This window comes from Mycothermus thermophilus, assembly GCF_041956435.1.
Source record: "Mycothermus thermophilus strain CBS 625.91 unplaced genomic scaffold VTJ04scaffold_5, whole genome shotgun sequence".
Taxonomy (NCBI): Eukaryota; Fungi; Ascomycota; class Sordariomycetes; order Sordariales; family Chaetomiaceae; genus Mycothermus; species Mycothermus thermophilus.
Window position 1 is genome coordinate 633,600 of NW_027191431.1, and position 23,870 is coordinate 657,469.

Sequence of the window (23,870 nt, forward strand, 5' to 3'; positions counted from 1 at the left end):
ATCCTGGTCACATGGATTTGTGACGCACCAATATAGCTATGGCTGTGCCCAAGACAGCAACATCCTTCCGGCACTCAAAGATACATCCCGGGCATGTCACCCCGGGAGAATCCGCCTCCGATTCCCCAGATCAACTGGAACCTTATTCTAGTCAACTACCGTTGACATTGACAGGACCAATCTCTGGCAAAATGCTTAGTGGTTGGTGGTCAAGGGGTCGTCTTTTACCCGGCCCCCTTTAAGCCGGCCGGGCGGCAGGACCATATGTTGCAATGATGAACCTTAAACCTTTCAGGGCTGGCGTTGAAAGTGTTTTTGACGATGCCATACCCAAACTGGGTGCCATAGTAGTGAGGGCCATATAATAACATGGCCGTACGCTGACCTATATCGCCATGGGGCTGGAACCGCGGTGCACGAGTGCCCTTGTCTCTCTCTGTCGAAGCTTTGTAGGATCCCCTGACCAACCGGCACGATGAAGCTCAGCGTCGTCCTCACAGGCCTGGCGGCAGCCCTCGCCGAGGCTCATTGTCAGTCCATACGACAGCGAAATCCCTGGATGATTACGAGACTAACCAGTCCTCCTAGACACCTTCCCCAGCGTCGGCAACACCGCCGACTGGCAGGTCGTGCGCCAGACGACCAACTTCCAGAGCAACGGTCCCGTGACGGACGTCAACTCGGACCAGATCCGCTGCTACGAGCGTTTCCCCGGCCAGGGGGCGCCCGGCATCTACAATGTCACCGCCGGCCAGACCATCTCGTACAACGCCAAGGCCTCTATCTCCCACCCGGGCCCCATGGCCTTCTACATCGCCAAGGTCCCTGCCGGCTACACCGCCGCCAACTGGGACGGCAGGGGCGCCGTGTGGTCCAAGATCTACCAGGACATGCCGCGCATTGCGGGGAGTCTGACCTGGCCTACCAATGGTATGTAATAGAGTGTCTGTCTGGGATAACAAAATAAATGCTTCGCCGCTCACCTGCTCACACACTCCCTTCCCAGGCGCCCGCTCCGTCTCGGTAACCATCCCCCGCTGCCTGCAAGACGGGCACTACCTGCTGCGTGCAGAGCACATCGGCCTGCACAGCGCGAGCGGCGTGGGCGGCGCGCAGTTTTACATTTCGTGCGCCCAGCTCTACGTCAGCGGCGGCACGGGTACCTGGAACCCGCGCAACAAGGTCGCGTTCCCGGGCGCCTACAGCCCGACGCACCCGGGCATCATGATCAACATCTACTGGCCGGTGCCGACGAGCTACACGCCACCGGGGCCGCCGGTTGAGACGTGCTGAGGGTTTTAGACGGGGTGGAAGTACCATTGTGGTTGGGAGGGGCCGAGAGCTCAGCGGTCCGAGAGAGGAGGTGCGTCAGTCACGTTGGTATCACGGCAAGTGGTGAGCTTGGGAAGCTGAGGTATCCAAGCTCGGAACTTGGAAGAGAGCAGGTCTAGCAGCATCAATAAAACATCTTCAACAAGTTAAGGAAAAAAAAATATTATTGTCAAAGCTTATTGAACAACCCCATTCCGTCATCACAAACCCCGTTATCCCCATCTCCCTTAACCATCAATACCCCTTAGTCAACCCACCACTCAACCCTAACGCAAGCCGCATTGTTCAAAGCAGCAGCGAGGTTGAATCCTGGCTTGGACATGTAGTGAGTCGTACCGCACCTCCACCCATCCGTCAGGGGCCCCGCCGTGCACGCGAGGCTCTTGTTTTGCCCGATCTGGCAAACAAAGGCGTAGTCCTGGGCGACGGGGCTCGACGCGGTCCCGAGGCTGGCGTAGTCTGCGCCTGCGGCCCACACGGCGTAGATCTTGGACCTTGTGTCGCTCGTCCGGTACGGCTGCCCGCCGTTGGGGAAGGTAAATGTCTCTCCGCTCGCGCGGACGGTCTGCCCGGGCATGGTTCCAAAGATGGTGCGGCTCAGCCACTGCGACACCCCGCCGCCGTCGGCGCGAAGCTTGCCGGTGAGAACGGTGGGCACTGCCGTCTCGACGACGGTCGAGTGCGCCGTACTGGTGACGGTCACGGTCGTGGTGGCGACCTGCGTGGTGGTAAGCGTATGGGTGATGCTGGTCCACGTGACCTCGTGCTCGGTGAAGATCTCGGTCGAAAGAGTCCACACGTCTTGGGTTAAGGTGACGATGTTGGTGGTGGTGGGCTCCGTGACGGTGACGGTCACGGTCGGGGCGTCGCTGACGGCGTCGATGCACTTGCAGGCCGACGAGAACTCAGCCACGTCGGCGCAGTTCGTTGGGACCGGCACGGGGCTGGTCGTGGGGATTTCGGTTGTGCGCGGTATGCAATCACGCTTCCTCCTGCGAGGGTTGCTCCGGGCCTTGAGCTTGCTTCCATAGGGCACCGTCACGGTGGATGTTTCGGTGACGACGACGGTGGAGGTTTGGGTCGCCGTCGAACTGACGGTGTGCCAGTCCGTGAACTCCTCGGTCTCGGAGTGAGTGCTCACGGTCAGGGTGACAAAGACATCGGTGAATGTTTCTCCCGGCACAGTGGTCGTGGACACAATCGAATCGACCGTGCTGTGAATTGTGTCAGTAATACGGGGTACTTAGACCACGCTTGGCGGACATGGAGAGTTGACGAGACATACAAAGTGGTGGTGACCGGAGCACCAAAAGCCGAGGTGCATGCCTCATAGAGAACCGGCTGGTTCTCAAGAAGGCCGGCAACCTGCTGAAGACAAACGTTCACGGCGCACGTCGGGTTGACGGCGTTGAGGAACCCAACAGCAGGCATGATGGGCAACAACAAGGCGAAGGAGCGGATGTGGACGGGCAACCACGGAGGCAAAACGAACGTACGTTGTTGCGGTCCAACACGCGGTGGACAAACCACAGATCAAACCCGACACGGTCTTTCTCATGTTTATAACCATCTGGATTTCTCATTCTCAATGACACTCCCCGGATGGAAATCCACTTTCGGAGGTTCTGGATTCCTGGACTGGGCGTTTAGAGCGCCCGCTGACGAGCTGAACTTCGATAGTCTAGCAGTCCAACTCCACTTCGCGTTCGGACTTGGGTGCTGGGCTGGTGGATTCTCAGCTCTGACCCATGAGAATGGATCTATTCCACACACCATCGATCACCAACAGACCGGGCCATGCAATCCCCTGAAAGTAGGTCTAATAGTCTTTACACTTCGTGACAAGGGTCCCGGGTGGAATCCGGGCCTGAAGCCACTAGTGGAAGCATATCCCAACAAGAACTCAACTGCAGCCGCGGCTCGGGTTGCGTACCCGATACTAATACGCCATCACGACGGGTGACCGCCTTGAGGAACATATGTGGTAGGGTATAAATACACAGGGTTGCAAGCCTCTTCTGCATTTCCCTTTGTTTGCGCATAACAACAGCGGACTAGCCTTGCCGAGAAATGACATGTTATCAGATCAGTACATAGCGCTCGCTACCGTGTTGACACACATCTATAAATCACCCTCTTTATTGATTCTGCCAACATGAATGGTGTAACCACCTTCTTTCTTCCCTTTGTGAGGTGGAATTATAGCTAAAACTTCTTAAGACACACTTCATCCCAGCCTCTCCCGTTGTGTGATTGTCATGTCTCAACAACTGACGTCAACAAAACGGCTCGCTGATTCAGCGTTGGTGTTATGTTAAGGGGCAATGCTGCAGCTAAACGATGGGCGGAAACTATTAAAGAAACGGAGGTGTTAGCCACAAAAAAAACCAGAGAGAAAGAGAGAAGAAATCGGAATTTAAGAGAGTGAACGAAAAACTCGTGAACGTACTCCCAGCAACGCGTGAGCATGCAGGTGTGAATACAGCCCGGGTTGCAATCTTCCGGGCGAGTATTAAACCAGGTACACTCCCAGCGACAGTCGCTCCAGCATTGCCACTGGGAGATATATCCACTCCATGGCAGCCCACCACTGGATGGAGTAGGAGAGGGAGCAGGATTAGCAGGAGAGGGTGTCGGCCGCGGCCCAGATGGCCTGCCAGGCTGGTCAATGCCGATGATTTCGTCGGGGATGTACTCGTAGGGAGCAGCCTTGGGAGCAGCTTCCGGAGCAGGCTCAGGGGCAGCCTCGGGCGCGGGAGCAGGAGCGGCGAGGACACCTGCGGCGAGGGTGGCCGCGAGGAAGAGGGCTTTGGTGAGCTGCATGATGGTGATGGCCGGATGGATGTCGCGGTAGAGGGTGTATGGAGTGGGCCTTATTCAACAGAATTGAAGAGAATATATGAGGTATTTGAGTTTGTTGATCTTATTCATATTTATGTTGGGCAAGAGGGCACGGCTTGGTCATATATTTTTGACTTTGAATCATTCTCCGCAGATGCATTTGCACTCCGTTCGCTAAGTCTCCCCAAACTCGGAGCTGTTCAGTTACATGGTTTCTCTGCGACGGAACTACCGATACCTTCAGGTTGCAGTCTTTGGCAGACGGACCATGGTGAATGTTCCTTGTCAGGTTAGAAGTTAATTCAGCAAATGTTGGGTCTTTCATTTATTCCCGCTGTATCTTACTGCTTGGTTTGTCTCCCGATGTAACAGTTCAACCCCAATTGGGTTCAGTGAACGGGAGAATTCTCTTCCGAGGGGTTATTGAGTCTTCAGATAAGTTTCGATAAGCTGCATGGAGCATCACCCCGATAGGTTCCACGTTAAGAAAAGATATTAATGAGCCCAGCATAAGAAGCATGTTGGCACTTTATATGACCCTATTCTCTGAATCTTGACCCTAGATTTAGTTTGATGGTAAGCGGAAGCAGGTGGTAAGAACGCAAGTCGAGTTCAACTGTTTTAAAAGACTCAGAAGTCTTGAACCTGGTTATCCACCGCGGCCTACATAGGCGGTTAATCTGGGGTCGTATCGGAGGTTTCGGAACCAATTGTCAGATGACCATTCTCAAGTAACGTCTGCAAATTTGGTACAAATCGGGCCGACGACACAAGAGCATGCTAGTCAGGATGGAGATGGTTGATGTTGGGCTGCAATAGAGTTCCAAGGGAAGCATTCTAGAAATCTGAGTCTCGCTTCTTTATTTTACCCAGCTGAGAGTGGGTAATCAGGGTCGTGCAATAAGGCCGCTTTGTCTTTTCTTTAATCAGAGCTGGATATACAACCAGCTACGTATATCAATTCATGCTAGTACTTGCAACCTATATTGACCCAACTATCCCGCTGACTAACAACATCATCCTTTAAACCTCTTCCTATGATCCCCGTCAAAGATGTAGAGCGTAGAACTCATCATCATAGAGGTTCATGGCACCAAACAACTGTTTCTGAGGTATTATTGAATTGACGTTAACTGACGGCCGTTGACAGACAGCTACAGACAGCTACGACCAGATCTTGTCTCCTTGTACATCCACTGTTGGATCCCGCTGCGTCAACCAGCAGCATCCTTCGTATTGTGGGTTCGCTTCTACTTCAAGGGCAGAGAAGGCAGGAATACAAGGCATATGTTGGAGTAAGACTTTCAACCTCCTGCCGCTAACAACCATTCCCTTCCATCCGCCGAGTCAACAACCAGCAACAATGATATGACACCCAAGCATCCCTTCTCTCTGTTAAAACCAGCATGTTGCAATCCACGGTGAAAGCAGTCTATTGAACACTTAATTTTCTGCCCATCCATCCATTCATCCATGCACACCTACGTCATCCACAACCCAGCGCTAAATACCTACTTAGAGGAAAAAATGATAAACACAATCCACGAAACTGAACTGAACTTATCTTGTGTGAGCAAAAAAATAAAATACACATGTTCAGCAAACGTCATCTAAAATATTGATCCCGGCCTCTCGCAATGCCATGCCATTACCATCCTCATCCATGTCTCCAAGCATCATCTCGTCCCATCTACCCGTCCACCCAGCCATCCACCCATTGAGATTGACTCTCCAACCTAGCCGCCCTCCCTCATATCAAACAACCCTCCCCTCAATCTCTCTCCCGGCCAGTCATCCTCATCGCCCGCTCACAGCAACACCCCTTAATCATCATCCGCATACCGAATATCCCCCGACGCCGCCGGCGTCTCCGCCGCAACAAACGCCGCCGGGGTAGGCGCGCCGTAGTACCCGCCGCTGGCGGCAGGGGTCGGGGCGCCCACGGCCGGTGTCGGCGCGGCATCTGCGCCCCAGCCGCCTTGCCAAGCACCAGGAGTCGGGGCGCTGATGGGCGCGGGGGTCGGCGCCGAATACGCTCCGGGTGTGGGAGCGCTGAGCGCGGCTCCGGGAGTCGGGGCGCTGAGCGCCGCACCGGGTGTAGGCGCGTCGTAGGGGCCGTGCGACGAAGACCCACTCGGTCCCGGGGTGTAGCCCCAGCTGTCCGGGCCGCTGGCGCCGGGGGTCGGGGCGGACACGCCGTAGGCGGGCGTCTTGGAGCCCCACGGGTCGGTGGACGCGCCGCTGCCGGAGCCGTGGTAGGCGGGGGTCTTGGAGCCGTGGCCGAAGCCGTCATGGGCGGGCGTTTTGGCGCTGGATGACCAGGCGGGCGTGCGCGAGCCGCCATATGAGGTCGCGCCGCCATATGCGGTGCGGCTGCCGTCTCCGTAGGCCGTGCGGCTGCCATCGTAGGGATTGACAGTGCGCGAGCCGTCGCCCCAGGCCGGAGTGCGAGACCCAGAACCCTCGGCGCGGCCCCAGGCAGGTGTCCGAGCACCCATCGCTGAGGAACATTTGTTAGCAAATCCAATGTCATCACGGAACAACAACCATTGCAAGAAAACTTACTCTTCGTGCCCCAAGCAGGAGTCCTCTCCCCGCTGCCTGCGCCCATCGGCGTCCGGCTGCCGGTGCGATCACCACCACCCGGAGGACCGCCAAAGCCGGGCCGGGGGCCGCGGTTGTAAATATCGATGGTCTTGCCCGTCACCTTGTCCTTGAAAACAAGATCGGCCTTGGGAACCGTGACGATCTTGCTCTTCCCGTGGAGCTCCACGCGAGCGTGCGTGTCGGTGGTGTCCTTGACAATACCAAGAAGACCCTTATACCCGCCCTTGCGGATGCTGACGGTTTGACCGAGGGCGCGATCGCGGCCGAACGACTTGGGCGGCTGCATGCCGGGACCACCGGGTCCGTTGGGCCCATTGGGTCCCATGCGCTTCAGGGCCGGATTCATGGTGCTGAGATCAGGCCCAGAGTTGCCCGTGGTGCGTCCGCCCTTGGCTGCGATGGTGGTGACATTGCCGGCCCTGGTGACAAAAACGCCCGCGTTTTCGGTAGTGGCATTGCTGTGCAAGAACACAAACGACCGGTAAATGTGGATGATCTTGCCCTGGCGTTGCTGGCCGCCGTATTCGCGAACGACATCGTCGATGCGAATCTCGGAACCGTTCCTGTCGGCCGCCACAGCAATCTTGCGCTTGGGCAGCTTGTTGGCGATTTGGGACGGCATCACCTGCTTGGTGTCGCCGTTCTGGTCGAGAACCACCATGGACTCGCGATCGACCTTGACAATGCACCCGACCGTAGTAGGATCGAGCTGCACCAGGTCCAGGAGCGAGTACTGACCCAGCGACCCCTGACCACCAATGTCGCTTGCCTCGCGCAGATCTTTGCTGAACACGGTAATCTCGGAATTGGTCTGGTCCGTGAGGAGCGTGACGCGGTCGTCGACAATCTTGACGACCATACCGACCTCGTCGCGGTAGCGGCTACCGCCGATCACCTTGACGTGGTCACCGGTCCGGAACCGCTTGCGAAGGCCCTTGTTAGGCACTTCGATGGTCTGACCAGCCAGCTCGCCCTCGAGCACGCGCAGAGTGACAATGTCTCCCTGGACATTAACCGCACGACCAACAACGCCCTGCTGCTCACCCTCGTAAACCTCAATGACATCACCAGGAACGTACGTGACGTTGCTGTTGCTGTCCTTGAGACTGGCGGCCAGCGCCTTGAGGTCGAGGTTTTCGGTGCCGTCCTCCGCACCGCTGGCGAACTTGGTGACTTCCTCCAGAGTCGGGTTGACGTCCTTGACTTCGAGGTGCTGGATCTTGATGTCCTTGACCTGGAAGCCGTTCTCAAACTCCTCACCCATGTACGTCCACGTGTTGGTTTGCGGATTCCCCGAGAGATGACGAGGATTCCGCTTGCGAGCCTCGATCTCGCTGAAGAGGCGCTGGGGTGGGCGTGGGCCAGGCATGCCGGGGCGCCTGCGCTTGGGATCGGCAGCCATCGAGAAGGAGTCGCTCTTGTCGCCATAGTCCAGACGGGGAATGAAGCGAACACGGGCCTCGAGACCATTTTCGGTCACGTCGAGGACTTGCGCCAGATCACCGGCATGCTTCGCTGGCCTCTTCAGGCGCACCCATGCGCCCGGCTCGAGCGTGGGAGTCTTCGTGACGCGGAGCAGGTCGGGCATGTCCTTGATCTCGACCAGGACCATCTTGGTGCGGGGGTAAACGTCGAGAATGCCATCGAGTGCTATCAGAATGTCATTTTGGCGACGCGCCTCGACGTAGATGTAGCCCTTCATGACCGAGTTGGGACCGCCGCGCTCAAAGGCAGACGTGATGGCAAGTTCGTCCTTGGTGCCAGCGCGCTCCTCGACGCGGCGCATGATGGAGAAGATGACATCACGTTCCTTGCCTTCCTTGCAGCGCACTGCCCAAATGCCCGGGTCATCGACACTAGGCAGCAGCAGGCGCTTGGGCACGACGGCCATGTCGCCGTAGGCCTTGGAGTGGGCGCGCTTGCCATAACGCTCCTTGAGGATCTCGGCCTGCTTCTCGGCGTCCATACTGGCCTCCAACTCGCGCATGCGGTCGAGGTCGCGGTGGCGAGTATCATCGAGGCGGCCGCCATCGCCCAGGTCTTCGGGATAACCGTGTTCGATGAAGTCTTCGACATCTTCGCCGTCGCGCTCATCGTCTTCGGCCTCGTCTTCATCCTCGACCTCGGCTTCGATATCGAAGAAGGCGGCGCGGTGGTCCTTGCGGCGCTTACGGCGGTGGCGCTGCTGCCTGTCAGTTTTGACCAAACCTGGCCGACGCGAACGACGGGCCTCGAAACCATCGAAACAAGCAACGGGGCACGAACATGTTGGACATCATCATCATCTTCTTCCTCTTCTTCGTCCTCGTCTTCCTCGTCTTCCTCCTCCTCCTCATTCTCCTCGGCGTCCTCTTCCTCCTCGTTTGCGTCATTTTCCTCGTCCTCGTCATCGTCTTCGCGGGCGCGCTTCTTGGACGTGCGCGGGGGCTCGGCCTCGCCATCGTCATCGTCTTCGGCAGCCGGGCTGCTATCGCGGCGGTCCTTCTTGGTATGCGAGACTTCCTCCTGCTCGTCCTCGTTCTCCTCGTCAGAGAGGTCGGCGGGCGCGGGGTTGAAGTTGTCGTCGTCCGACTCGGAATCGCCGGCAAACTGGAAGGGCGCGTTGGACGCCATTGTTGCGGCGTCGACAGGATCTGGAGTAGTTTTCAAGAATTGGGAAAATTAAAAGTCGCGGATAGGTGAAAACGAAAAAGTTGCAAATTAGAGAAAAGTGTAAGGGCCGAGGGATGATGGAAAAAATGGAGAAAGGGTGATTGGGTGGGAAGAAGACAAAGAAAAGGTAGTTGTCGTTTTTATGATGAGAGGTGGAAGAAGCAGCTCTTGAGGCGGCCGAGCTTCGAGGCCAAGACTCCCGTGGCTGGCCGACGCTAAGCCCGATTTGGAGTGGCTTGGCACGCCCTGGAGGGTCCACCTTCAGATCAGTCTTGGCTCCCAAGGTTGCAACAAGGAGCCAACGTTTGTTCGGGGGACAACACGACGGAGATCAACACTTGGTTGGAAGGGGAATGGATTTGCAAAAACAGCAGCACGCGCAATTCCGAAAGCCAACGTCCAAGGCAACCTGGGATTCAGCGCATGGATTTCATATCGGGTACAATCTGTTAGAACCATAACAAAGTGATCTAGGCACAGTTAGGTCATGCAGTGAAGGAGCACCGCTTCCATTGAGTTTTCAGTATTGGAGTCATACCCCCAAGCAGTCTCGGTCTCTAGCACTTCTGCAAGTTCAAGTCATTGCACTACAAACAATCACCAACACAACACATCGATCCAAATTAAAAGCACCAGAGGTTGAACCATTCCCATAAAACTCCGCTGTCTCATTCATCCATCCCAGTCCACCACCACGCCTTCTTAGTAACTAATAAAAGTCCAAGAACACAACCCCAACTCAGGTACCTGACTGCCACAAACTCTCCACGCCCTCTGTTCTCATTACAATCACATAATGACTTCTGGAACTAACATAATAACAAGGGTAATCAGTCCCTCCAAGTCCTCGTCAAACCGTCCCCCCCGCCAAAAAAAAACCGAACGACCTTGATCAAACTCCAGGCCAGGCACAATGTCTCATCCTCCCACAGCACCAGAAGACTCACAACGTAGAATGAAGCTGGCCCATCTTGCCCAGCATCTCGTAACCTCTGCCTCCCCTTAAAAATAAAACAAATCTCCAAGCCTTACACTCATGAGCCCCCCAATAAGAATAAAAGCAACCCACGACACATCAACCGCCTACGCATCCTTCTTGCTCACCGAAGCAATAAAGTTCTGATACTGCTCATCCGCCGGATCCTTCTCCTGGCCAGAGGACGTCGAGTCCTTCGCGGCGGCAGGCCTTGTGGCCTTCTTTGTCCACAAGACGTCAAGATGAGTCTGTTTGAGCGGGCCCGCAGCAGTCGGCGACTTGTGCTGCTGCTGCTGTTGCGGTGGCGGCGTCTCCACCGCGTTATCCTTGTACTTTTCTTTCTCCTTCTCCTTGTCCTTTTCCTTCCCCGCCTTCGTCTCGGGTGCTTCCCCGTCTTCATCCGACTGCGCCGCCCCCTTACGCGGCAGGCGCATCGCCAGGAGGATGTACTCGGCGCGGGTCATGCGCGTCATGATGTCGTTCATGTATCTGTGCACCTCATCCTGCGGCGCCACGACGCGGGCGAGATGCTCGAGGTGTCGGCCCGACGGCGTGAAGAGTCGAATGGTCAAGGGCTGGTAGTAGTCGAGAGACGGGTCGGCCATGGGGTACTCTGCCTGGCTGCCCTTGCGCACGAGCAAGAACGAGGCGATCACCTGCTGGCCCTGCGGGGTGGGCACATACTCGAGGATGCTGAACTTGGGGAACAGGTAGCGGTCGCCGGTGCCGCCTGCGAATTCGAACACCACGGCCGAGATGTCGGGCTTGGGAGGAGGCGGCGGTCCTTTGGAGCGAAGTGAGGTCTGAGACGGTGGCCCGAACTGCTGAGCTGTGCTCGGAGCTGGAGCTGCGTGGCCGTTGACGGTCGAGGTCGTAGGTTTGGTCGGAGCGGGGGAGGCGCTCTGGAGCCGTTCCCTGTCTCGAGAAAACTTGCTGTGAAGTTTGTCCAGAACCATCTTGAGGTCTGTCGGGTCCGCAAACTGCGGCTTCTTCGTCGCGATCCGGTACACGATGTCGCGTGTCTGCGCGTCGTCAAGCGCTATCCTTACTAATCCCACCACCAGCGGGTCGCTCCCAGGTGGTGGCCGGAGAGAAGCCCCCGTCTCCTTTGGATTGGACAACAGCACAATCTTCAGGATTGCATGGACTTCATTGGCAAAGTACTGGACCGTCCTGCCGTCGACTATCAGCTTTTCGGCGGATGGAGGCGCAGTTACTCCTGTTCGCTTAGCCTCAGCTGTGATGGCATCCACGATGGCCTGGAACCTTTCCAACTCGTGCTTGGGCGCGGCACCAGTTGCAACCCGCCTCATCAACTCACGCAGTAACGGATCCGAACCAGCTGTGTCGGCTAGCATGAGAATGATAGGATCTGAGGCCGAGGGAATCTGGCCGGGCTTTCCTCCCGCAGCATTAACAGCGCCCGGCCCTTGCGCGATACTCGGGGATTGACCTGGAGGTGGTGCTTGTGACGAAGCGCCCGACGAGGGCTGTGTCGGCACGGGCGCAGCAGGCGTCGGCGCCAAAACACCTTCCAGGCCCCTTGGCGATGGCACCGGCTTAGAAGCGAGCGGGGGGATCGGCGGACCTTGCTTTGCGCTGCCTGGTATTGACTGCGGCCCGGGCTGTTGGACATTTGAAGATGGTGTCGAAGCGGGTTTGGGATCGGAAGCGCCCGGTGGTTTCGAGGGATCTGCGGCCGATGCTGGTGTGGCCGGTGTCGGGGCCGGCGATGGCGCAGTAGACGGCGGTAGCACCCCATTCGGAGGTCCGTATTGCAGAATCGGGCGCTCGGAGCTTGGGGGTGGCGGAGGTCTTGGATCCTTGACGGCGAACATGGTGGCCTCAAAGACGTGAGGCTCAACGGTGATGGTCACCTGTCCCAGCTTCATCATGCTGTCTTTGGGCGGGTTGTTGGGTTCTTCAATCACAACACCCTTCTTCTTTGTCGGCTTGGACCAATATTTCTCGAAAATTCCGTCCATGGTCCATTTCTGACGTGAGCGCGACAGCGATTCTGCGAGGACGCCACTTCAAGACTGTCAGTACCTAAGCTCAAGATGCTCCTCCCTGATTCGAGCTTGAGAGAGTCGTACCTCTCGGTTACTGTTTGATATTCGGCGTTGGATAGATCGTCTGGCTGAGGGGACTCAACGGTCGGCAGGGGTTTGCCTGGGGTGATGGACGTGGGGAGCGGCGGGGGAGCTTCCTCGACAGGCGTCGGATCTCGTTCTGGAGCAGGTGCAGGAGTGGGAGTTTCGGATCGTTGAGGCGGCGTCAAGGTCCTCCTCTTAGCGGCCTGTTCGGCGCGGGCCGCTGCGCGAGGCGGCAACTTCCTCTTCTTCTCCATGACGTGTTGGATTCAACCGGCGCGGCGTGCGTCGCGTTACAAGGGCAGCCGTCATGAAATCATGAGGCAGGCCGAAAGGCTGGTGACGAAGTGGGCCAATTCCAAGGAATGCGTTCGCGAGAGAGTGCGCCCACGTGGTGGGAGAGCGGGGGGTTCGGATGGCCTCGTGCTCGGTGCGCTGTTTCGAAGTTGATGAGGTTGCAGAGGGTAAAGTGCAGGAAGCTGTTTCTTGGAGGAGCAAGAACGGACAGAAGACCCGAAAGAAAATGGACGGGGCTCTGAAAGGACGTTGCGCGCGTCCGCGCTAGCTGATTCGGGCCCTGGCAGATGATGGGCTGGGGCTTTTGATTGGTCTAAAACGCCAAGACTGCGGATCGACACGGCGAGCTGCGCGCTGAGATGAGAGCATCAATCAGCGACGGTTGAGTGTGAGAGACTGATTCATCCGTGGCAGCCTCGTCTCAACTTGGCTGTAGGTATGAAGAGTTCTTCTTGGGTTCAATATTTGTACATACATACATTACAATTAGGGTTCCAAGTCACCGCTGTACTGGTAAATTCCCACCCTCTCAGGACAATCTCCAAGGGATTGCATTCACCTCATGTATCCCCTGTGCATGTGATAGAGGTTTGCATTGTATGTATGCACAAGTACTTGCCATTTACTTCGGCCCATCTCCCGGGAATTGACTCTGAAAATTATCATCAGCAATCTCATGGACAGAATCAATCACGAGACCGGCCTCAGCATCATTGTGCTCATGGTTGTTCCGGGCCCAACCGAGCTGGGCTGTTGTGTTGTCGTTGGAGCTGTCGGAACTATCCGACCTGTCTCCTTGGCGCATTGGTCGCTGCGCGATGGGGGGCCCCTTCGGTGATACAGGCTCCATATCCCCGTTGGTTGGCTCGCCATAACTCCAACCTCAGGCACACTTTCACAGACTAGGCGCTTGGAAGATTATCTAACTGAGCGAGGTGGCATAAAGGAACAAAAAGTTGGATGTAGCAAATCTTCTCAACAATATCCCTGGAATGTCCAAACTCAAACATCCAGGTCGGGGTTTGAAGCCCTCAACCATGGCAACGAGTTCAACCTTCATTCTCGTGCCGTGCCTTGTTGTAGGCCTGCCCTTGGTCTTGTACCTCGGCTTCCTCGGGCTGGTCACCATTCCTTGGGTTCAACGAAAGTAAGTATCAAGTTTATCTGCCCTTCGATTTCACTGTCAATTCAGCGCCCCGACGTGCCTGGGTTTTGATGATTACGTGTTGATGGGACCTGACTCTTATTGACCACCAACAGCGCTGTCTATGCTCACAAGGTCCACACCCTCTGGTGGAAAGACATCAACAAACCTGAACAATGGGGCTTCGCAAGTGAGTTGAATTGTTGATTTCTCATCCCTCCTCAGCCGGTATCCAAATGGTTGAATCTCATGTCATGGCCTTTAGAAAATCAAGTCACCCCCTTCCGCATCGCCACCTCGGACGGCGAAAGCCTCTACGCCTGGCATATTCTCCCTCTATCGGTCTACGCAAAGCACCAATCCACCCTCTCCTCCCAGCCAAGGGGCTTCACCCCCGACATCACCGCGACCGAAAACTTCCGTCTTCTCCGTGAAGACCCTGATGCCAAGCTCGTCATCAGCCGTGAGCACTCTCCCCTTTCATTCACCCAACCAACCCTTTTTTGACCTCATACTCGATACCAACCTAATTACATACCAGTCCACGGAAACGCAGCCCAACTCACCCAAGGCTACCGCCCGCAACACTTCCGCTCCCTCACCGGCCCTCACAGCCCGTACCATGTGCTGGCCATCGACTACCGCGGCTTCGGCCTGAGCACGGGCACTCCCACCGAACGGGGGCTGGCGCTTGACGCCGAAGCCGCCGTCCGCTGGGCCGTCGAAACCGCGCGCGTCCCGCCGGAAAGGATCGTCATTGTCGGCCACAGTCTCGGGACCGCAGTCACCGCTGCCGTGATGGAACGCCTCCTCCTCGGCAGCAGCTGCAACTCCGACTCCGATTTGTCTTCCACAACAACCGCATCCTCCTCATCCGTCGACCTCTCCGTCGCCAAGGAATGGAACTTCGCCGGCATCGTGCTCGTGGCAGCCTTTTCCTCCCTCCCCGACATGCTCGGCGACTACGCCATCGGCGGCGTGCTGCCCATCCTCCGCCCACTCGGCTGGGCGTGGCCGTGGGGTCTGCGCAAGCTTTTGTCGTGGGTCGTCGACCAGTGGGACAGCGCGGGCCGGTGGCGCCGCATCGCGCGCGCGGTGCGAGAGCGCGGCGGGAGGCTGAGGCTGAGCTTGGTCCACGCAAAGAACGATCGGGATATCCCGCCGTGGGAGGATGATAGGTTGTTTAGGGCGGCGGTGGAGGGGATGGTGGGCGCGAGCTGGGGAGAGGGGGAGGGGTGGTTTGAGACGGAGAAGAAGCGGAGGACGGTGGTCAGGGGAGAGAATGAGTTTGTGGCGGAGTGGAGGGAGGGGGATATAGTTGTGAGGCAGGAGTTGGTTCCGTATGGAGGTAAGTGGTTGTGTTGAGTTGATGCGGAGTCTGGGATTGAGTTTGGTAATGCCGGTTGACTGACGGATTTGCAGGACACAATGCGGTGTTGAGGTCGGCCGAGGTGTTGCTCGCCATTGCACGGTCATTCGACAATGATGATGGGTTGGGTGTCTGAGAGGGAGGAAGGAAGTTTGAGATGAGGCAGTGGGCCGTTGCGACCAGATACGTCTTTCTGATGCGGTATTGATGACATCTTCAACGTACTATACCCAAGGTTTTGTTCTCGATCTATACGTGGTCTTACCAATGCCTGGTAGCCTGAATGTTGATATTTACGTCGTACTCTACTGATATTTAAGTTCTGGGCAATAAACAATCTGGCCCGGTTTACCATTGCCTCCCAAAACGCCCAGGTATCTCGGAAAACATACTAACTTCTTCTCACAACATAGAAGAGTCTCGGCCGGGCGAGGATCGACTCGGATAGACAATAACCCAAACAAAAGAAGCCCTCAACGGTCTGAGCGGACTGAGATAAAGACGTCATAAAGAAAACAAATCGAGAAAGAAACCTGGCCTGACGCACCGTCTCGCCCAAACACTGCGCCCATGGCGACAGAAAACAGCCCGTCCGATCCTCAACTGTCATAACCCCAGCCAATGTGCGTATCGTTGATCGTCATGGCATTCACTGTCTGCCTGACGATCCTTGACGCACGACCGAGCAGGCCGGTGAAATCCTCCTCCGGCTCCGTCTCGGCCCGGATCAAATCTTGCTGCGTCAGAGTCCCCTGCCGGTGACCGAGCACCGCGCGCCGAATGGCCCGTGCCCAGACGTTATACAACTGGTCCTCCGACAGACTGACATACTTCCTGGCTTCAACCTGCCCCTCATCTACGCGCACGGAGAATGGCCACTGCGCTTCTGCAACCTCATACTTCTTGGTTGAGAAAAACAGCACCGGCCAGGTGATGATCCACAGAAAAGTCAGGTAGAAGATCCACCGAATCCATGTTGTCGCCCGCCAACGGTTGATCCAACAGTCGTTCATGACATAAACGTATTCGCCCTGAGTGGGAAAAGAGATGTCGATCTTGCCCCGGTAGTTTGTCGAGCGCACAAGGCTGCTCAGAAGGTCAATCATATGCGCCTTATCGAAGCCGGTCATGCGGCGTCGCAGGGTGAAGCACTTGAGCGCCGCACTGCTCGCGCAGTAGCGGTGGCACCACTCAGTGAGACTGGGCGGGGGGATGTACTCGGCGGTGGGACCACGGAAGCCGGGGGCGGTCGTGCGGAAGACGGTGCCGCGACGGGCTTTCTCGTAGTTTTCTACCGTGCGCAGAGAACCCCATGACGCGCCCGTCAGCGGGTTGGAGAAGAGGTACGGCCGCAGGTCGACGTGAACATCAAAGTCTGTGACTCGCTTGGTTTCTGTCCTGTTCTTCTCGCGGACTGTTTCGTTGTGGTAACCGTGGATACGGATCATCGGGCGCGGAGCCTCCTGAGCGAGTAAGGTGATGACTTGCTCCAGGAGGGCCGGATCCTCGTCAAGGTTCTTGCTTACGAAGGTGATGTTGCCATCGTCGTCGATATTGCGTTGGCGGGTGTAGGGAAATGTGTTGCCCGGCCTCTCCCAAGGGTAATCTCCGAGTAGGGGGGCGCGCGGGCCATTGGAATCATCGGGGCCGTTCTCAATGTCTGAGTATGCCGGCGGCAAATCATCGGGCCGCAGCACCGGGACATCTTCATCGGTCAAAACTGGACGACTGGGCTGGAGGGGAATGTCTGTGTGGCGTGATGAGGAACCTGGGTTGCTAGAGCCGCTCCCGCCAGGGGCGCCGACAGACGGGGCTGGAGGATCAGGTTTTCCCATTGCTGTAAAAGTAAAGTAGGGACCTAGCAGGACAGATGGAAACGAGTGACAGGACAATGAAGAAGAGTGCAGAGCAGAATGGATGACAAAAGATGGACGGACGGAAAAAGTGTGAGGTGTTCAAGTAAATAACCTAAACGGGCGCCGACACGCGGGGAAGGTGAGTTGGTTCACGTTGTGAGGACGCGATCGGCCCAGGGGCTCAGGCAGCAACATCCGTGGCGCAGCATGGAACCATGCCAATCGCGGGATGGGTTGGGCGAGCTGCCTCACGCTTTCCTCGAGCCAACAGCATCAGGACCGAAGTAAAGTTCCGCGCTCTTGCTACACACATCCGACGAGCAAGAGAGTAGACACATAAACATATAAATAAGACACCAAGGTACCTGGCATTTAGGCAGGCAACACGTAGAATCCATCATCTTCTCAACCTGGAGGTCCCTGAGCGAGGGTTGACCTCAAACCCCAGGGTTGAAGGTCGAAGATGGCAACCACCCGCTGTTAATTTGGGGTTAGGGTTGGACTTGCATAGTAAGCAGTGTCCAGGGGTTGTGGTGGGGTTCCCAACGGATGCTGCAGCCCACGGGTGGTTGCCCCGCCAGAGCTCCCGTCCGTCCCAATGCCCCGCGACATCAAGCTCAACAACAATTGTCAGCCGCACCTACAAAAGACAACAACTCTGACTCGTTGAGGACCGTTTCCCCGGCTCGGCTGGCAAACAACCCCCCTTCTCCAGCTTACAACCATCATTCCCTGTAAACATGGCGGACGAATCGAAACCAGTCGACCCGGCGCAAGAGGCCAGCGCCCAACAAGCCGCCGAAACTCTGGCCAAAGCCAGCGAAGAGGCCGGCGCTGCTGCCGAAGCCGAGTCCGATGACGAGTCCGGCTCCGAAGCCGAAGACGCCGGAACCCAACAACCTGCCGGCACAACAGAGGGAGCTCCAAAGAAAAAGAAGAAGAAGGGGAAGAAAAAGAAGGCCAAGCAGGCATTGGGCGCTGCCCTGGCCGCCGATGCGGCAGCACAAGTCCAGGCGGATCCTAAGAAGGCCTTGGAGGGCTTAACACCGCAGCAGATTGCTGAGTTCATTGCCCTGAACCCGGCGCTTGCGAACGAGCTTCTCGGCGGCGATGCCTCCTCCGCGGACAAGACGGCGGCTGCCATTGAGGCTTTCAAGAAGCTCAAAATTCAAGACATCATGACCGGCCTCGCCAGTAGTGGGAAGAACCGCAAGGACATGGCGTCGTACAAGTTCTGGAGCACACAGCCCGTACCGCAGTTTGACGAGCCAGAGCCGAAGCTCATTGAGGAGGGGCCACTCAAGATCCAGAAGATTGAGGACATCGCGACTGAGCCGATACCCCTGGCCCTGGAGCCATTCCGTTGGGTCACCATGGATCTGTCCAACGATTCCGAGCTGGAGGAGGTTGAGAAGCTGCTCTATGGCCACTACGTCGAGGATGATGAGGCCATGTTCCGTTTCAAGTACTCGAAAGAGCTGCTCCGGTGGTAAGTGTGTGGAAGTCAAAGTCATGCCGGCGTCTCGACGTTCGCTGACTCAGTCAGGTCTCTGCTGTCTCCCGGATGGAAGAAGGAATGGCATGTCGGCATCCGCAGCGGAAACACCCTGTGCGCCTTCATCTCGGCCATCCCCACCGACATGCGCGTGCGCGACAAGATCATCAAGAGTTCCGAGGTCAACTTTCTTTGCATTCACAAGAAGCTCCGGGGCAAACGCCTCGCGCCCGTCCTCATCAAGGAGATTACGCGTCGCGTGAACCTCACCGGGGTCTGGCAGGCCATCTACACCGGTGGTATCGTCCTTCCCAGGCCTGTCAGCACGTGCAGGTACTATCACCGCGCCCTGAACTGGATGAAGCTGTACGAGGTCGGGTTCAGCCCGTGCCCGCCCAACAGCAAGCCGCAGTACCAGGCGCGCAAGTTCCAGGTGCCGGACAAGACATCAACCCCGGGCCTGCGCGAAATGGAGGCGAAGGACCTCGATGCCGTGCAGGACCTGCTGGAACGCTACCTCAAGCGCTTCGATCTGACGCCAGTGTGGACTCGGGAGGAGGTGGAGCACTGGCTGCTCCACAAGAAGGACGCGCCCGGCGACCAGGTCGTTTGGACGTATGTTGTTGAGGTGAGTGGTTGTTCCTTGTTTCAAGTGCACAGATGTACTCACATGTACCAGAACGAAAGTGGGAAGATAACCGACTTCTTCTCTTTCTACTGCTTGGAGTCCTCCGTCATCCAATCCAAGAAGTACTCATCGATCAAGGCCGCCTACCTGTTCTATTACGGAACCGAAGTGGCCTTTACTGCGCCCAACGATCGTCTGGCGCTCAAGGCGCGCCTCAACGCCCTGATCGCTGACGCTCTTGTCCTGGCGAAGAAGCAGGACTTTGACGTCTTCAACGCCCTGTCCCTGATGGACAACTCCCTGTTCCTCGAGCAGCAGAAATTCGGCCCTGGTGACGGCCAGCTGCATTACTACCTCTTCAACTACAAGGCGAATCCCATCCACGGCGGCGTCAACAAGCGGAACCAGCTGGACGAGTCTGTATCCAGCGGCGTGGGATTCGTCATGCTATAGTCCTAGCGAATGGAGTTATCCGCACGCCATGGGGCGTTGGGTGGGAGTATCGGTTCCTCAAAGTGTCTCTATTAGGATGAATCTGTCAGGTAGTTATGTTAAAAATGGACTCCCCGGCAGGAGGATATTTCCTCGGCCACTTCGTGAGATCTAAGCTTTCCACTGGTCCAGGTTGAACGGTCGTACATTCGTCCAAACTATGCCTTGGCTTCCTGAAATCCTGCTCATGCCATATCCTTTCCCTGGACCCCTTCACGCCCTTCCACTCAACCTCTCACCCTCCTTACACAACTCCTCGATCGTCTCATTAAACCACTCACACCTCTCCACCGCCGGCACATGACCCATCCCCTCCACAATAATCCCCTTCGCCGGCTTCACTGTCTCAATCAACTTCTTTCCGTGAGGCAAGCTAATCATGCCGTCCTCGGTGCCGTGCATGATCAAGATTCTCTCGCGCCCGACCGCGTCCGCCATGGCCGTCAACTCCTCGGGCGTCTTGCGATGCCACCCGCATGCGATGAGCTGCAGCAAAAACCCCTTGACTGTGAACCCGCGGTTCGGGTCCATTCGCTTCATCATCTCCTGCGCCACGAACCGCTCGGCGTTGGTGTTGAACTTGAGATACTTGCCGTCGGAATTCGCTTCCTTGGGAGCGGGCAGGCATTTTGGCGTCGTTTCCAGGTCCGGCAGGACCGCATCGTCCGTCGGCGACGCCAGCCACGCCCGCGAGAACATGTTCCGCGCGGCGTCGGCGACCGAGCGGTCCGGGCTCTTGGGCACCAGCAGCGCCGCGCGGCGGGCGAGGTGTTCGGGGAAGGGGTGGGTGCGCTCCATTTGCGCGGCGGTACAGATGAGGCCCAGGGAGGCGATGGCCGGGCCGATGAGGCAGGCGAGTTCCTGCGCGATCATGCCGCCCATGGAGATCCCGACGACGTGAACAGTGCGGGATGGGGAGGGGGGCAGTGGGAAGCTGGGGATCCAGCCCACGTCGGGGTGCGCGAGGAGCTCGGCGATGTCGCGGGCCATTTCGGACGTGCTGTACCGCATTAGGGGTTTGTCGCTCTCGCCCATGCCGCGGTTGTCGAGGATCAGGACGGAGTATTGGTCGCGGTGGTTGTGGCCGAAGTGCAGGGTTTGGCGCTGCCAGGCGGATTTGAAGCTGCCCAGGCCCATAATGAACTGCGATTGTATGAGTGAGTGAACGGGGTGAGTGAGAAGGGAGCTGGCAGGTAAACCATACGTACCAGCAGCTTGATGGGCCCAACACCGTGGATCTCCCATGAGATTTTGATCGGGCCGCCGCGGCCTTCAGCCACAGGAGTCAGGCCCTTGCGGTCCGGTTCAAGGTTCCATACTGAAGTGTGATATGCCGGGTGTTTGAGGACGTCGGCGATTTTGGGAATCTCAACAGGTGGTAGTTGGGGCGACATGGTCAGAAAAATGAAGGGCTACTCTATAGACCTGCTAAGGAGTGAGGCCTATGAGACTGGAAGGAATATGGGCCGAATGGGCTGTGAAGATGAGGTTGTGGTGTTGTGAGGCGAGTGAGTGAATGGGCATTGTGGAAAAGCCGAGGCAATACAGAGATTACGATGTATTTTACGTAACTTACCGCGATGTCTCGCGGCTTTTGCCCGATCAGGCAGTTTCAGATGCAATATTCACTAGCCACATTCGCCAGCCACACCACGACGACACCACCAACTCCATGGCGAGAACATGCGAATCCAAGATGGCCCTATCGCAGAGATGAGAGTTTAACTATTTCTACATGTTGCCCGGTCTGGACATCATCCGTCACACCTAGGCACAAGACCAACAGCTCTCCTTCGCCGGATCCTCACACCTCCCCCCTTGACCAAGGACAGCCTTCTGAGGGTACGGGCAGATGATGCGCTCGTGAACACTACCATCCGGCACGGTGAGCTTCACAGAGCTCTGCGCCGGCGCTGTGCCGTTCTCAACCCACTCCACCAGCTGGGCGAGCAAGCCTGTCGGAGGGCCGCTGCTCCTCCCGTAGCAATGCGCCAGGCCCGGGATCTCAAAGTGCCGGAAGAAGCCGTCGATGTCGGGCACTTCGCTCTTGACCTCGTTGTAGTACTCCCGGGTAGCTTTGGACGGGATGAGTTCATCCCACTGTGACAAATGTTAGTCCTACTACATAGTACCTGATGTATGTACAACAGGGGCTTATGAGGTGGGGTTGAAGGACATACCAAGCCGTGCCAGGTAATCAGTTTCCCTCCAGCATCCCGGAACCGTGTCAGATCTGGGTCGTTCGTGTCCAGTGCAGACCCAAGGATCTGATGGCCCAGATGGACGAGCCAGTCGAACTCATCACGCGTCATCGTCGCTAGATCGAAACTCGGATCACCCAGCGCCAGAAAATGCGAGAAATAAGGCGGCGTCAGCGGGTGCGGGCTGCCCACGCACGTTCCCGAGCTGCAGTTCACCGCCGCCACCCCCTGCGATCCCAAGCCGGTGTCCGTCTCTTTCCCAATATCAGCTCCGGGCAGTAGGCCGTGCCAAATCCTCTTCCCCCTCGCCGACACCGGTCCATGCCATGTCTCATTCGCTACCATCGCCGCGGCGTGGCTAATTTCCACCGTCCGGTTGCCTGCTTGGGGACACTTTTCCACCGCTGTGCCGACGAGCGCGAACGGGTCGAACACGGCGAGGCATTCATCTGCGTCGGCTGCAATGACGCCGTCATCGAACCCGTCCAGGCCGTCGCACGCCGCGATGGCTGCGTCCTGCAGCGCCGCCAGCTCGCACCCGTACGGCCAGGCTTGGAGGTCTTTCATCACCTGCTGTGGCCAGTACAACGAGGCGGCGACCAGCGTCAGCCACAGGGCCGGCGCGCCGGCCACGATGCCGTCGTAGGCGTCCGGGTAGCGCTGCGCGAGCATCATCCCTTGCCTCCCGCCCTGGGAGCAGCCGGTCCAGTAGGAGTAGGAGGGCGGGCGGGAGTAGAAGGAGGCGGTGACGGATTTGGCGATGATGGCCTGCATCAGGTAATAGTGAGCATCTCTGTCGCACGAAGGTGTGGTCGTGCTTCGCCATCGGGTGAGGAAGCCATTCATTCATTTAAGAAGGGATTGCGCACCTGATCCCTTAACGAAACCGACGCAAAGTTATGCAGATCCAAAAAGTTAACATTCCCCGGACTATTCAACGCCCACACGGTCGGGTCCTGGCCCGTCGACACCCCGCCGTCCGTCGTGGTCGTCACGAACCCGTCCGCCAACCCACCAGCCATGGCGCCGTACGAGAAATCGAACCGCCCGGCGGACCAGCCCCCGCCGCCGACGGCGAGCAGACGTCCGTTCCACTCGGGGTTGTCGATCGGCAACCACGTCTCGACGGTGATGTGGTCATTTTGCCCCGGGTGCGTGTAAGCAACGGTCACGTTGCAAAAGTCAGCACCGTTGAGGACGGTGGTGGGCGCCGACAGGCGCAGGATTTCAGGCGCGACGCCGGTGTAGTTGGTGATGAGGGATGCGGAGATGGAGAGGACCTCCCCGCCGAAGAGGGTGAGGTTGGTGAATGTGGATGGCGTACACGCCGTTGAGAGGGAGGGGCCAGTCATGCTTGATGAGGGGATGGAGGAGGGGGGCATAGATGTGCTGGGATATGAAGCTACGAATATCTAGATCAATGAAAAACTAATTGACTTTATATACTTAAATATAAGAATCGGACTCCGATCCTGTCAATGAATTCATTTGCCCGAAGTCCGAGGAGGGAACTTTGGTCTTAGCCATAGAACCCCTTTTTCTGTGAGCCTTTACTTCTACCGACAGCCAACTCAGAGTAGAATGCCAAACTCCTCGGTGTTGTGTTCCTCCAGGAATCTCGGTACCAGAGCGTGGTTCCTGTGCACAACCAACATACGTCGGGGGATAACTTCTTGCGAGAAGAACTTGTGACGTTGGTGCCTACCACGCTCAATAGCTTGAAGTGAGAGCAATGCAGTCAGCAAGACGTACGTACATTGGGGGTGCGACTACGTCCCATGCATTTGCGATTCGTGTTACACTGGTTGCGGACGGCATGCGAGCCAGCACAAGGCCGCGCAAGCTCCTAACCATTTACGACGACGGTTTGTATGGAGGTTGAAGCAG

General features: G+C 57.2%; 10 protein-coding genes across 10 annotated transcripts; 3 read left to right on the forward strand and 7 right to left on the reverse strand.

Annotated features, from left to right (window-relative positions):
* Nucleotides 1-475: 475 nt before the first annotated feature.
* Nucleotides 476-1,293, forward strand: VTJ04DRAFT_7261 (uncharacterized protein; the record flags this gene model as incomplete). The annotated part of the gene is made up of 3 exons (XM_069365569.1): nt 476-530; nt 589-930; nt 1,007-1,293. The coding sequence occupies 3 exons, from the start codon at nt 476-478 to the stop codon at nt 1,291-1,293; spliced, it is 684 nt and encodes a 227-aa protein (XP_069216590.1).
* Nucleotides 1,294-1,576: 283 nt separating this feature from the next.
* Nucleotides 1,577-2,763, reverse strand: VTJ04DRAFT_7262 (uncharacterized protein; the record flags this gene model as incomplete). The annotated part of the gene is made up of 2 exons (XM_069365570.1): nt 1,577-2,546; nt 2,618-2,763. 2 exons carry the CDS (start codon nt 2,761-2,763, stop codon nt 1,577-1,579), a joined length of 1,116 nt encoding a protein of 371 aa, XP_069216591.1.
* Nucleotides 2,764-3,646: 883 nt separating this feature from the next.
* On the reverse strand, nt 3,647-4,155 carry VTJ04DRAFT_7263 (uncharacterized protein; the record flags this gene model as incomplete). The annotated part of the gene is made up of 2 exons (XM_069365571.1): nt 3,647-3,683; nt 3,782-4,155. The coding sequence occupies 2 exons, from the start codon at nt 4,153-4,155 to the stop codon at nt 3,647-3,649; spliced, it is 411 nt and encodes a 136-aa protein (XP_069216592.1).
* Nucleotides 4,156-5,996: 1,841 nt separating this feature from the next.
* VTJ04DRAFT_7264 (uncharacterized protein) lies at nt 5,997-9,393 on the reverse strand (the record flags this gene model as incomplete). Its single annotated transcript, XM_069365572.1, has 3 exons — nt 5,997-6,673; nt 6,739-8,962; nt 9,046-9,393. The coding sequence occupies 3 exons, from the start codon at nt 9,391-9,393 to the stop codon at nt 5,997-5,999; spliced, it is 3,249 nt and encodes a 1,082-aa protein (XP_069216593.1).
* A 1,122-nt stretch (nt 9,394-10,515) lies between these two features.
* VTJ04DRAFT_7265 (uncharacterized protein) lies at nt 10,516-12,758 on the reverse strand (the record flags this gene model as incomplete). Its single annotated transcript, XM_069365573.1, has 2 exons — nt 10,516-12,439; nt 12,505-12,758. 2 exons carry the CDS (start codon nt 12,756-12,758, stop codon nt 10,516-10,518), a joined length of 2,178 nt encoding a protein of 725 aa, XP_069216594.1.
* Nucleotides 12,759-13,835: 1,077 nt separating this feature from the next.
* On the forward strand, nt 13,836-15,447 carry VTJ04DRAFT_7266 (uncharacterized protein; the record flags this gene model as incomplete). The annotated part of the gene is made up of 5 exons (XM_069365574.1): nt 13,836-13,945; nt 14,059-14,132; nt 14,208-14,405; nt 14,484-15,290; nt 15,365-15,447. 5 exons carry the CDS (start codon nt 13,836-13,838, stop codon nt 15,445-15,447), a joined length of 1,272 nt encoding a protein of 423 aa, XP_069216595.1.
* Nucleotides 15,448-15,910: 463 nt separating this feature from the next.
* VTJ04DRAFT_7267 (uncharacterized protein) lies at nt 15,911-17,146 on the reverse strand (the record flags this gene model as incomplete). Its single annotated transcript, XM_069365575.1, has 1 exon — nt 15,911-17,146. The coding sequence occupies one exon, from the start codon at nt 17,144-17,146 to the stop codon at nt 15,911-15,913; it is 1,236 nt and encodes a 411-aa protein (XP_069216596.1).
* Nucleotides 17,147-17,907: 761 nt separating this feature from the next.
* Nucleotides 17,908-19,743, forward strand: VTJ04DRAFT_7268 (uncharacterized protein; the record flags this gene model as incomplete). The annotated part of the gene is made up of 3 exons (XM_069365576.1): nt 17,908-18,656; nt 18,714-19,290; nt 19,342-19,743. The coding sequence occupies 3 exons, from the start codon at nt 17,908-17,910 to the stop codon at nt 19,741-19,743; spliced, it is 1,728 nt and encodes a 575-aa protein (XP_069216597.1).
* A 252-nt stretch (nt 19,744-19,995) lies between these two features.
* Nucleotides 19,996-21,176, reverse strand: VTJ04DRAFT_7269 (uncharacterized protein; the record flags this gene model as incomplete). Its single annotated transcript, XM_069365577.1, has 2 exons — nt 19,996-20,925; nt 20,991-21,176. The coding sequence occupies 2 exons, from the start codon at nt 21,174-21,176 to the stop codon at nt 19,996-19,998; spliced, it is 1,116 nt and encodes a 371-aa protein (XP_069216598.1).
* A 373-nt stretch (nt 21,177-21,549) lies between these two features.
* On the reverse strand, nt 21,550-23,335 carry VTJ04DRAFT_7270 (uncharacterized protein; the record flags this gene model as incomplete). The annotated part of the gene is made up of 3 exons (XM_069365579.1): nt 21,550-21,882; nt 21,963-22,751; nt 22,853-23,335. The coding sequence occupies 3 exons, from the start codon at nt 23,333-23,335 to the stop codon at nt 21,550-21,552; spliced, it is 1,605 nt and encodes a 534-aa protein (XP_069216599.1).
* Between the last annotated feature and the right edge of the window lie 535 nt (nt 23,336-23,870).